We start from the raw sequence: 13,434 nt of genomic DNA on the forward strand, positions 1-13,434 counted from the left end.
GCGCTCCTCCTGTAATGATGCTTTGTATTTGTCTTGGATTGCACTGACGCTGTGGGCATGCTGCTGGACAAGGGCATCCATGTTCTGACCTGCCTGTTTACACCAGCCCAAGTCTTGTTCATGAATGGTGCGTAACCTGCATGCCACATAAGCTACTTGAGCCTGGATGAGGGCTTCACGCATACAAAGAGAGGTACTTGTGAAGGCATGTGAAGTTTGGTGCCCTAAAAGAGCATGGATCATTTTAGCCAATTCAGGATGGTTAACACCACTTTCTATCTCTTGAGAATACTTATGGAGGATTGCTGCCTGTCTTTGAAGTTCACCAGCCAGACTGTCATGTGCATTTTGAAGCGACTCAATGGAGTCAACAGCACAATAGGGCATTTCTTCAGCCAAGTGTCTGTCTATGATTTCCTCAGCCAGGTCCTTAGCATCTTCCATTTCAATCTGCTCCATGTAAGGAGCAAGTTCAGGGGGATGAATATCAGCTAACTTTTGTTTACTAAAGCCAAAGTTATTTTTAACTTCTTTTATTACATTTTTCAAATCTGGCCTTTTGGAAGCTTCAATAATCGCTTTCAAAACCATTTCCCTTTGATACACATTGTTGCGGGCTTCAGCCAACTCCCTTTTTAGTAGCCTGAATTTCTCTTCATAGGAAACTTTAAGGTTTTGAACAGAATAAGCTAGTTCGGCTTTAATGAAGGTATTCAAGATAACTGTGGCATCAACATCTGCATCTGCTGGAACACTGCCCTCTTTTGATTTAGCAACATCTGAGTGTTCACACTGTGTCCCAGCTTTCTCCAGGTCTTTCCAAAATGCACTCTCTAACATCAACTTCCTGGTCAAGACGTCAGCATAGGCTATGGACAAGCAATCTTTGTCACTTCTTTTAATGTTGTCTATGTCTCCCCGTATTTCAGAGAGAGATTGCAGGAGGTCAGAATTTGAAGTCTGTATTAACAAAGCCATTTTGTTCAAAATGACTGCCTCAAAAGACAGAGTTTTGGCAAAGAGATGCATTGCCTCTTTATCTAGCATCTCTTGGTTTTGATTTGGAGGGACAACTGGTAATTGCTCTTCCAAAGTCTTTTGTCCTTGACGGATATACAGTGATGCATTGAACAACTCATTTTCTATCTCTGACAATGAATGAAGCTGTGAATCGGTGGTATCATGAGAGCCACCAAGAATAGCCCTGACTTTCACTCGACTATTTTCCACGCACACCAGGGCCCTGGCATAATGCTTATTGGCATCACTAATCTCAACCCCACTTTCACAACTTAACTCTTTCTCTGAGCAGGGCTCTTTTTCCGTTGTCTTCCTGCCATCAATCTTGGACATATCTTCAGTTTGGGTGGATTGTTGCTCTTCTAGATTCTGTGTGAGGTTTCTTAGCTTTTCCTCAGTGGCTAGCAGTTTGGTTTCTAGGGCATGTATAATGGAGATAAACTTCTCTGGGTCATTAGTATGTGGGAATGCAATATCAGAAGATATATTTTGTTCAGTTACAAGGATGTCTTCAATTACATCCTGGTTAACTTTTTGTCTTGTGTCTACATAGGTAATGCTGACATTGCTAACATCAGGGTCTTCTACGCTGTTGTATTTTTGGCACTGAATGCTGGAAAAACGTATCCTTGGTCTCTTAGCTTGAGACTCTTTATCATCTAGGGAGTTGTCTGTCTTAGATGTATTGTCAAAGGCAAGTATGTTTGCTGACAGGGAGGCTGATGTTTTAACCCTTCCCTTCTTGCTTTGTCCTGGCATTTGCTGCCTTTCCATGCGTAGATCAGCATAGCCCAGCTGCAGAGCATTGAGGTGTTGCTCTAGCTCTGCAATGCGGTCCTCTGCTACCACAAGCTTGGCTTGTAGATCCTTTTCAGCACTACAGGGCTCAGCAATATCTAAAAGATTTTGACTCATTTGACAAAGAAGTTCCTCTTTAGCTTGCAATTTCTGTTCTGTTTCCTCCAAGCTGTTTCCAAGTGCAGTCATTTTAACAAGTGCCTCTTTCAAGTCCTCTTCCTTGCGTTCCACCAGCCTCTCATACATCTCCTTAGTCTGCCGGATCTCTTCCTCTTTCTCTCTAAGGAAATGGCTCATTTTCTGAAACTCTTGGGTAGCCCTCTCGTATGAGTGTTCCAGGGTGTAGTAATCAGCTTCTTCTGTTTCCAGACGTCTGTGGAGCTTGTTCACCTCGCGGTCTGCCTCTGAAATCTGGTTTAGAAGCTCCTGACAGCGGCAAGTGAGGTGTCCTTTCTCTTCTTCTAGCCTACGCACACTCTCCCTTAGTGTCTCAACCATGTCAGTCTTCTGACTCAGCTCCCCTTGCAACTTGATTATTTCTTCTCTGTATTCTTTTCCTCCTGATGCCTGCTTTCCTCTTAACAGGGCCTCCACCTGCTTCTCAGCCTCCAACAGTCTGTCTTCCATCTCTTTTCGTGCAGCTTCAGCATCAGCAAGTCTTTTGCACAGATTTAGTCTTTCTCTCTCATGACTCTCTTGCATGCTATGCTGCTCCTTCCTCAGGCGCTCCTCCTTCAGTGCTTGGCCTTCTTCTGTAGCACTTAGTCGAGCAGTCACCTCTTGCAACCTTTCCTGCAGCCTCTGTATTTCTCTCATGTGGTCTCTTTGCAGGGCCTGCTGGCGCTCCAGGTGCCTAAGGGCCTGGTTCCTTTCCAGAAGGCTAGCCTCTACTTCACGGAGTCTATCTTCACTGTCCTTTAGCTGGGCTCGTAGGGTGGCCTCACTGCGTCCATATTCATCTTCTTGTTCTTTTGAACGTTCTTGCTCCAGCTTGAGCTCATTGCGCATACGGGCCACCGCCTGTTCACTAGCTAAGATTTCAGCCATTGCACAAGCCAATTTAGCTTGCAGTGCCTGAATATCAGTCTCGTGACGGTCTACAGCATCCTGGGCTTCAGTGTAACTTCTTTTTAGCGTCCGAATCTGCTGGTGAGTAACATCCTGCTTGCGCTTTTGGGACTCCAGTTCGACCTGCAAATCTTGGTTCAGCTTGTGCAAACGTTGCCATGGCATTCTGTGCGGTGAGGAAGGGGGGGATGTTGCACTCTTGAAAAAGATTGATGAGACAGTTTCATTAATGACATCACCTTACCTTCCCTCCCATATACAGAGAACCACATCTCCGGAGATACCAGGAAAATAAGTTTCTCCTTTCTTGATATCAATCTCTCTTTTGTTAAGAATTTTTCTTTCCCAAGCTTCCACTGTGCTTTTTCAGGTGATCAATGAAACGTATAAATGAATATACACCCTACAACGAACAAAAAAACTTAATTGGGTGATCAATATAGTGATTTAAAAAAAAAAAATCAAGTAAATGTCAAATAAAATTGATGTTAAACAATAAAATAACTATTCTGGTGTTGTGATAATTTTACTCTGTAACTTAAAAGTGCACAATGTAAAAAAGCAATTAGTTCAAGTATGCAATTCTGAAACACCAAAAAGCATGCAGAACTCAAGCTTGGAAAGGACATACAAACACACAGATGAACAGGGAGAAAAAGCACAGCACAAGGCTTCTTGATCAAGTTTCTTACCTTGAGTATAACTGTTAAAAACAATTATTTTCCCAGGAGATGTGAAATTCCATGACAAAAGTTAGTGAAAACTCATGCTAAGACCACCACAACCATGCATATCAGTTTCAGAAAATAACGCACCCACACCTGTTAGTAGATTTCATTACGGTAGCCACACATAAATCTGACAATCAAGAGGCAGTAGACTGTATAATAAAAATACAATCTACATTGCTCTGTGGGGTAGGGCTTTTGGAACAAATTTTGTGAGAACAGTAAAAAAAATTAAAACTAATCGAACATTGAAATTACTATTCAAATTTGTATTTTAATTTATTTTTATTTTTTATAAATGTGTAGGCTAATATAATCATAACGAAATTCTTTTGTCATGTCTGATAAACAATAAAGTTTTCTGAGTCTGACTGAATCGCAATCCCACATTCAATGTGTGTTAACATTAACCTCTAACTTTGAATATCAAAAATGCCAGAAAGCAATGCACCAGCAGAGATCACCATTGCTGAACATTTTAGAAGTGACGTTTGGAAATTTTGGGGATTTCTGTCAACAAATGGAAAAAATTTAACTAAAACGAGATAGCCTGCAGTAATGGGTTTGGACACAGGGTTCCTACTCATGCTATCATTTGGGTTTATAGTGCATCCCGACCAGGATAACACGTACACATATTGATGTAAACAAGCGCATACTGATGTGGATTTATTTATATTTCAGTTAAATTTGTAGTTTAATTACTATGACCCTGTATGATGAAAGCATAATTATTATTTATATTTTAGTAATTGTTTTTCATTTCGCTTAATTATAACTTAGCAAGAAAGCGATCACCTACCAATTGGTAATGGTGGAATGCCCTCTAGTGGACAGAATATACAACAACCACATGCTAATAGTGGCAATGGCAATGCATAAGGCTGCTTATACAGTCTATAGGTACATGGTAAATATTGATAATAGGCTAAAATTGAGCATTCAAATATAATCGAATTTAAAAAATAATAAGGAACACAGTTCAAAAGGGATTATAGAGGAAGACTGACAGTACTACTGTGGGGTACAGTTAAAAGAAATAGTGCAGCATGCGTTTGACCAGTATATTTATACTATCTTGCTGAATACAATTTTGAAATTCTCAAGATCAGTGTAATTTTAAAACATGAATCCTGAAAGATGGATGGTGAGTATGGTACCTGCAATACATAGCCCTCTCTGGCACTTTGTTCTCTCCCGAGAGCATCTTCTAGCTGCTCTTTTAAACAGTTGTTCTGTTTCTGAAGTCGGTCCAGCTCCTTCTGCTTTTGTCCCAACTAAACAGAAAGGAAAGGGAAAAAAAGGATAAATGGCAGACGATGCTCTGCTACCATAAATATGATGTGATCACATTGAGAAAACACACCTCTTTGTCTAGTAGCGCTGCAAGCTCATGTGCAGGCAATCGGTCAGAGTTACCAGAGTTTCCTACAGCTGTGGTGATGGGCACTTGCTTCTCCTCTCTTAACGGTGTTGTCTCCACCTGATGCCATCGCTGCTCAATCTCTTCCTGGACAGCTGGGGTTCTCTTGTCCTTCTTGTCTTTACTAGCAGTATGCACAGCTTCAGGGTGGTCTACCTCCATCTTTCCCTGCTCTTGGCATTTAGGTATTGATGGCTGTACTGGTGATGTAGTGTTTAATGTGGACGTCAAGGTAACAGTAACCGTATTTGGCATGTGGGTTGCACTGGTTGGGCTGTGTGGAAGGATAACTCTCCTTATATTCTCCTTTTCTGTTTCTTCTGTCATAGAAGGTGGGTGAGCACTTGATAAAGAGGATGTTTGGAGGGAGGAGGTAGAGACAGGAGAGGACGCTAATGAGGAAGGGGAAGAGGAGGGTGAGCAGTAGGAGGAGGTTGTGGAGAACGATGAGCTGAGGTCAACTGTGTCTGCCCGTTCTTTCACAGGCTTTTCTGTCTGTTCCATTTTGAACTCAGTCCAGTCAAAGGTCTTTGAGCGGCCCTCTCGTCTACGCTCGCGAACTCTGCTTTTTCGTTGCTCAGAGGGAGGGGTGGAAGCATTGTTGCCAGCTGGCTGTCTGTTGACATCAATCTTGGGTGATTCAGGACTGGGGCTTGACTCAGGGGTGGCCTGTAGACACGGCTCTAGCGTGACTTGAGCTTTTATCTTCTCCTCTGGGAGGGATCTGAAGAAGATGTGAACAAAAAACACAATTAAAATTAAACGGGGTGTCTACAAATTTACATTTCCAGGCGCTCAAGCTACAATACATAAAGCTTTGCAGGACAAAGAATGAACACATTGTGGCAGTGCTGCATCATTTAACTGTGCATTTAAAAGCATGATCAAATTCAACAGAGTGCATGAAAATCAAAACATTAACATCAAAACATTTAAAAAAGGCACACTACACATTAAGCTGGATAGTAGCTTTGGTGTTCACACTCATGATCTAACATAAGCCTTATGGCAGATGCCTGCCTTTAGCTGCTATGTTAATGCCATTTATACAGTGGCTTAATGTGAAGAATGTTTGCAGTAAACTGCAGAGCATTTTTTAAAAATGACCTAGACTGGCAAATCTATTTTCATCACGTTGTGTTGAGGTGTCAGGAAGTGTGAGTAAGGGGAAAATGAGAAGGGACAGAGCTCAAGAATGAGAAAGAGGTGTCTGTGAGGCGTCTATGCACAAATGCCAAAAATATCACACATTCTCCCATTGGAGAGAGCTGCCTAAGAGACACACCGGCAGAGTAAAGTGTGTCACTCAGTATCACATGTGATGGGCCATCTGAAAGGAAATACTCAACTAAAAAAACACTAAAATTAATGCTTAGGAATAATAATAATAATAAAAAAATCTTAGGTTAGGACAGGTTGGGACAGGTAGATTAATCTAGTTTGTTGATGTGATTGCAGTGTGTGTCTCTACAGTGGCACAACTGACAAGGAGACATTACTCAACAATCACATGACATAGGGCAGGACGACAAACACGCTGGGGCTGACATTGCTGAGCAATTACATCACTGTTCGAGGAGGGAGAGATATTCAACACACAAGCTTTCCAACCTGGGCTTCAGAACGGATAGTTTCAGAGAGATGTTTTTCCTGGAAGCAGGGTGAAAATACCGGTCAAGCGAGGAAGAGAAAGAGGAAAGAGAGGATGAGGAGGAGGAGGAGGAGGAGAGAGGGATTAAGATTAAATAAGTGAGAAAAGCAGGTATTATATCTGCTAGTGGTCAAGTGGTGATTACATTACCGGGTGACATCAGGGGCAATGATGGGTCGCACATTCTTCATGATGGCCTGAATCCAGTTACGACGGATTCCAGAGGTCATGGCTGACAGGGTGCATGCTCCATCTTTATACTGCAAACACACAAGCACGATAAAATACCCTTTTATTAAAAAAAAAAAAGAATGAAAATCTAAGCACAGGTTTCTGTCTGTTGTCAGGTAGCTATTCACTATGTTGTTTTACCAGCAGTGGAGTAATGGTTGAATGAACAGTGAAGAGAGGCAACACATGCTTTGCCTTACTTCTCCTTTGCTGTCGAGCTACACAGAGTTGAGGTTTTGAATGCATGTTTGAGGGCAGGACATTAAAACGGCCAACTAACACTGAGCTAATGGGAAGCAAAAGAATGTTTTTTTAGGCTGTTTTCACACCCACAATTTTAAAACCAAATAGGCTAGTAACATAAGTAACAGAGGGTTTCTTGTTTTAGGCATTAAACATTACAATACATTCAATGTACTGTACAATCAAATCTACATATCACTCTCATTGCTGCCATTGTAGCTGGATTTAAATATGAATTGAAGGTGGAAGTAACACATATTACAAATGCAATATTGTACATAATTACACAATATTACATTTAGTTGGCATTGCCTTCTTCTATCCCTAGATTGTGAAAAATATCAACTTTTAGAAAAATGGTTTTATAACTCAGCTTTGTGTGAGCAATAAATTTAACTTAAACCTCACAGTGACCTCTAGTGGCACTTAAGTGATTTCTAAGATGCCACAGATCTGCATTAAAGCCTCTGAAGACAAAGTAATGGCTTTCAAGGGACCAGGTACTTCATTCCTGACGTCAGGATTTCAACTGGCGTTCAACTCTACACTGCAGCTATGCTAATGACAGAACAACAGCCCCTTCCTGTCTGACCACGGAGCAGAGAGAGTAGATATAAATACTGGAGTTATTAATTTCTCGACACCAAACCCATGTTGTTCTCAGCCAAAGAGATAATGATCCCCTCTACAACTCTATTTCTGACATCCTCAACAAAATAGCCGGGGAAGCTGCCTCAGGCAAATGTAAACCAAAGTAATGACATTGTAGCCACTGTTCTCCTCATTTACACTGGATCTGTATTGTACGTTTATGCAATACAGTTTGTGTGGCAGGAGCAGTGCTGAAAAGGTTTAATAGTAAAATACTTTTATTATCAATTAATATATTGTTTTCTCAATTAATCGATTCACAGTTTGGTGTATAAAGTGTCCGGAAATGGTGAGAAATATGGCTGTCTCCCAAAGCTCAAGATGCAACCTCAAAATCTGTCCCTACCAACAGACCACAACCCAGTCAGTTAACTATCGTAGAAACCAAAAGAAACCTGAAGATAATCACACTCTAGAGACTGAAACAAGAACATTTTAGTATTTTGTCTTTCAGAATGACTCAAAATGAATAATCAATTATCAAAACAGTTGGCAATTAATTTCCTATTGTTCGACTGATCACTGCAGCTCTATGTTTATGTATTTAAAAACAGGAGTGTTATTGAACAATTATGGACAAGGTCAAGCCTTTCGAATGCAAGAGGTTAGGTAAACATATTGTGCTTTGTGGGATGAAGGGCGCATGGGTTCAGAGAGACAAGCGAGGCTGGTAACAGCTGTAGCAGATTTAGACCACTATGAGGTCAGCCTTTCACAGAGAGATGACAAGTCAAGTGACATCCTTCATGACAGACAAAGAATCAGTTCAAAAAGAGAAATGGCAAAACATGATACCTAAAGCATCACCACATGGTGTCTAAAGCTGTTTATAGACTGGCGGGAGACAACCGAGCTACACTGGGTAGACAATGAGGTTCATCCTTACTGGTGATTAATGATGCAGGAGGATCAATCATGTGACAGTGACAGCACTTTATGCTTTATTCATCTCAGACCTTTTATTTATAAACAGGACTATCAGTTAATATCTCCACTTGTCCATCCTTTAGTCTTTCTGCTTATTCATCGTAGCTGCTGTGTTTATGTACCTGTAGTCATCTGTAATGAAATGTATTTGACTGCTATGACAATAAAGTCTACCAACCAACCATCCATCATGAAGAATCAACACTCACCAGGATTTGAAAGCCATAATTCCTCTGGACTGGGAACTCTTTGACATCATAACATGTGGAAAGGTCAATCTCACCATCCAGTTCTGAAGCCTGAAGAAAAAAAAAGGAACAACAAAACAAAAACAAATATAAGAAGAAAAAAAAATCTTTGTTACTAGCCCATTCATTAATATCTAAAATCCTTTCAATCCCTTTAAAGACAAATCTTACCTCTTCAGCTATTGAATCCTTGTAGTACTTTAGACTTTGATCTGTGAGGACAAACCAGTGTTTCTTCCACTAAGATGAAAAAAGAAAATTGGATTTCACCAGTCTATACATAAAATATGATGTTACTTCAGTAAACAAAACAGGGAGATGGTCTACTGTTAAAAACAAATTACCACTGCATCTTGATACAGCTTGGTCATCCATCCTTTTTTGAAGTTCAGCAGATCTGGCTGCAGGGAAGAGAAATCAGAGTGATATGATGCAACTGTATCAACTGATTACAAATCAATTAGAAGTGACTTTCAATTTGAAATTAAGCACATGAATAAAAAAAGGGGCAAAAACACAAGAAATCAGAATAGCAGCAAACATTTGTACTAATTTGTCACCATAATACAAGTCCTCATCACTTATGAATGATGTAATCAGAATATAAAATTGACTTCTCCCTATACACAGTTACATTTATGTTCATTTGTTTACATTTACAGTAGGTCACCACCTTGGCTCAAGAAGTATAACTGCTGATACACAACTCCAGCTAAAGAGACGGAGTGGCGGGAGCTGGATCTTCCCTGTGAAACACAAACTGCTGTACATTGAAACCAAGCTCTGGGGCTGTTTATAGAGTTAAGTAAATCATTTGTCCAAAAACCTGGTTTCTGCTCACTCAACAATACCTTGTTTTTGATGAGCTTCATCCGATATGGAGTCATCGTCTGGCAGAGGGTCATTCTGATGGCTAACTGCCTTCCCTTTATATGTTGACAATATCTGACAAGTTTCTTTCCGTCTGCCCCAGGGACATACACACAACTGCGACTGGCTTCTGGGCTGGCTATTTATAATATCAGTAGCAGTGACAGCAGTGGTGTGTCCCTATGTGTGTGTGTTTGAGTGGGTGGGGGTTCTGGCAGCTGCAGCTCAGCCAGAGAAAACAACCACACACTGACTGGATCACCCCTACAGCGCCCTCTGAACAGAACCCAGATCAGTAGCAGACCGGAGGATACCTGTGCAATTTTAATCATTTTGAGGGCTGCTTTTTTACTTTTGTAAATTATTGTCACAGTAGAATAAGAACATGAGTGCAGTAATGTGTAAGTGTGGAGTGAACTGAAATTATGTATACCAATTTGAAAAACTTCACCTTTCATGAAATCTGATTTTTTTTTTTTTTTTTTTCATTTGGGTTATTTATGTCTTGGCCAGTGCATAGTGTTGTTCTCCTGAGCAGTGGACATAATGCAAAGTATGTGCATATTATTTTTGTTATCTCTCATGTTATATTTTTATCTTGCATACAGCAAATGTTGTCAACATCCTTACATCATTGCTGAAGGACATATCAATCATTTCAGATACTGCGTCACAAAAACGGTCTGGGATCATCCACACGAAATGTCTTGTCCTTGACCATACACTCTCCCTGATATGGAAAACACACCTGCCAAGTCATTTAAATGTCCCATGAAACTATGGAATGAAAAATGCCTTTTACATTTTATATTGTGTACCTAAATGTAGTTTTTTTAATCACAGTCTGTTGTATGTAAACGCACTTTTGAACCCTTGTGTCAGAGTTATACCCCTTTTTGGCACATGGGTGGTGCGGATAGGGTGTAAAAAAAGAAAAAAAGAAAAGAGAAGACGCTAACCCGCATTCTTGGGTTCAGTCCACTACAGCTCTGCTTCTGCATTGGCCTGATGCTATATCGAACACAATTTTCACAGTTGGGAAGGTGGGGAGCGATCACATAGTTGTTGCTGCACTAGCAGTACTTAGGGGTTATTTGGGTGGTAATGCTAAACTTAAATCAATGTGAATCTCAAACGTTATTTTTATGGGACCTTGAAATTATTTTTTTAAACACTGCTTATGACCCTGTACTGTACAGTACTCACAGTCATTGAGGACTCAGTGACTCTGCGGTCCAGTGACTTAGCTCTTCTTAAATTGGCAAAATTGGAGCTGGACACATCAGGGACTGAACGGTCCTTTCCTGCATCCAGTGACAACTCCTATGAACAAAAAGTATAAGGAATTATTCCCTGTTATCAGTGGGGTAAAGCTGTCCAACTCTCATTATGTAGTAAATACACACATCAGATCAGATAAGATTAAACAAAAAGAACAGCATACATGTTTGTTAGAAAGATAGCGTCTCTCGCTGCGGCCTTGTCTCTGGATTAGCGTGATGTTGGAGGTCAGCTCATTGGAGCTGCTGGTGTCCATACGCTCCACAGGTTGACCCTCCTCAAATCGGCCGATGACTTGAGAACGCCTAAGAAACACAAACAAACCATTCTTTTCAAAGACGTACTCAATACGCAGTACATATTTCACTCAACATAAATTCTTGGGACAGTTTGCAGCATACCAAAAACATAGTAGTAAAATAACTTGGTTGTTCTTTAAAAAACAAACAAAAACACAATAATGCAGCGTATCATCCTCCAATGGTGGCAAAATAATTTAGCATAAAAACAGGATCATAGCATGATATGAAAGCAAATTTGAGCCAAAATCAATGTCCAGAAGTAGTTTCAGTTATTGTTTGCACAGTGCATGCTGCCATTATTGCACAGCAATCACATACACTATGTAGTTTGACTGTGGACATCATTCTAGACTCAAAGCTCCTTTCATAGATAAAGATATGCAGTTTAAGGTAGAATCCCCATAGAGGTCAATTCAGAGTTACACCAGAGAATAAAAGAGTAGTGTTATATGAGATTAAACTAGAAGAAAAGGAAAATGACTAGGATGGTGGATTAAACAAATTGCAAGAAATAGCAGCAATGGCAACACGGGTGGCGTTACCTTAAGGCACTGCTCTTATTGTTAATGTGCGTTTATGTGCATGTGTGTGTGTGTTGTATGAGAGAGGAGGAGAAACTAAACGGCACCTACAACCACAACAACCAGTATGTATGCACAGTAAACCAAGTGTGTGTCTATTGAACAGTGTGTCAGTGTGCTCCCAGGCAGTGCAGAGATGAAATGATAGAAAGCAGGAATCAGCGGTGACCAGCAGGGAACAGCATTGGGACAGGGGTGGAGGGGTTGGTTGAGCATTAGATCTGAGAAGCTCTGTTCAGAAGCCCCTGGAAAAGATCACAACAACAAAACCAACTAGCAAAGGTAGCAAGAGCACGAGGTAGAGACCAATAGAAAAGAAAGTAACACATGCACTTCAATCCCCACAAAACCACTGGTAACTGATAAGCTGCTGTAGGCAACAATGGCAAAAGATGCTCAAGAGACATGAGTGCCTTAAGGACTGCAGCCACAGGGTGGTGCTAAGAAAATAATGCTGAATGTTTTAAGCAATGCATGACTTTCCCTTAATACAGTATTTAGCATGCTATCTCTACATTTCAAGACTATAACAAGTGCTACAACCAGTGGTTCATTATTGATTATTAATCATGTTTCCCTGTCATCATTATCACAAGTGAATCAGATTTATGTTTCTGCTATGTGATTCATTTTCAGCATTGATATGATCAATCAAGAAGCAGTTACAAGAAACATAAAAAGTCTCTTTACAGTATTTTTGCTGTGTCCTATGCATGACTATTATCCCTGTCCTCTTACCTGCGCTCCTCCCCAAACAGCCGAGCCACCTCCTCTCTGCCAGGACTGCGTGTGCGTGCCCTCAGCTCTTGATGCTTTTTGTCTGAACGGAAAGCTTCGCGGTAGCTCAGCTTGCGAGCCCGTGGCACGTCAGACAGCGCTGCGTATTCCCTGCCAGACCGGCCCGGTCTGCCTCCTCCTCCACTGACACTACTGGTACTACCTCCACCACCGCCGCGGCCCTCCCAGGCTGGTGTACTACTGCTGGGTTCAGAGTCCAGCGAGCTCTGGGAGGAGCTGATGGTGGAGTAGCTGGGGGAAATTAGGGCACCTGGAGAGGGGAGAGGATCTTGGGAGGATTGATAAGGGGAAGTTTGGGGTTCTGACTCAGAGTTGTACCTGGGACTGGGAGCTCCTAATGAGGAGGAAGATAATGAAGAGGACAGGGGTAGATGCTGAGGCGGCTGGGAATGCTGTGCAGGCTGTGGAGAGGGCTCCGACTTGGTCTTCTCCAGGGAAAAGTAACCGCTCTCCACTCGTACCTTGCGTCCAGTGCTCATGGTGCCACCATCTGGATTCCAAAAAAAAAAAAAATCAACAATAAACAATAAACTCATAGCTAGTTGCAATTTACATTAGAGTGAGTAAGATAATAGTGGACATGTCATGTGACAAGGCCTCTAACCATTTTTCTA

General features: G+C 41.2%; 1 protein-coding gene across 5 annotated transcripts in view; it reads right to left on the minus strand.

Moving 5' to 3' along the window:
• Nucleotides 1-13,434, minus strand: part of si:ch73-103b11.2 (myosin phosphatase Rho-interacting protein) — a 49,443-nt gene that overhangs the window by 7,651 nt on the left and 28,358 nt on the right. For 4 of the 5 annotated variants that reach the window (XR_009927639.1, XR_009927637.1, XR_009927638.1 and 1 more), the window contains 9 exons: nucleotides 12,761-13,310; nucleotides 11,303-11,444; nucleotides 11,065-11,181; nucleotides 9,333-9,389; nucleotides 9,160-9,228; nucleotides 8,950-9,039; nucleotides 6,839-6,948; nucleotides 4,981-5,761; nucleotides 4,775-4,891 (listed from right to left, as the gene is read on the minus strand). Coding sequence is in view for 1 of the 5 variants with exons in the window: in XM_062442710.1 (XP_062298694.1) it covers nucleotides 4,775-4,891; nucleotides 4,981-5,761; nucleotides 6,839-6,948; nucleotides 8,950-9,039; nucleotides 9,160-9,228; nucleotides 9,333-9,389; nucleotides 11,065-11,181; nucleotides 11,303-11,444; nucleotides 12,761-13,310 (2,033 nt within the window). In the remaining 4 variants the exon portion in view is untranslated. The remainder of the gene's footprint in view (nucleotides 1-4,774; nucleotides 4,892-4,980; nucleotides 5,762-6,838; nucleotides 6,949-8,949; nucleotides 9,040-9,159; nucleotides 9,229-9,332; nucleotides 9,390-11,064; nucleotides 11,182-11,302; nucleotides 11,445-12,760; nucleotides 13,311-13,434) is intronic. The other variant, XR_009927640.1, reaches the window with a different exon arrangement.

The sequence above is a fragment of the Scomber scombrus genome, chromosome 21 (assembly GCF_963691925.1).
Source record: "Scomber scombrus chromosome 21, fScoSco1.1, whole genome shotgun sequence".
Taxonomy (NCBI): Eukaryota; Metazoa; Chordata; class Actinopteri; order Scombriformes; family Scombridae; genus Scomber; species Scomber scombrus.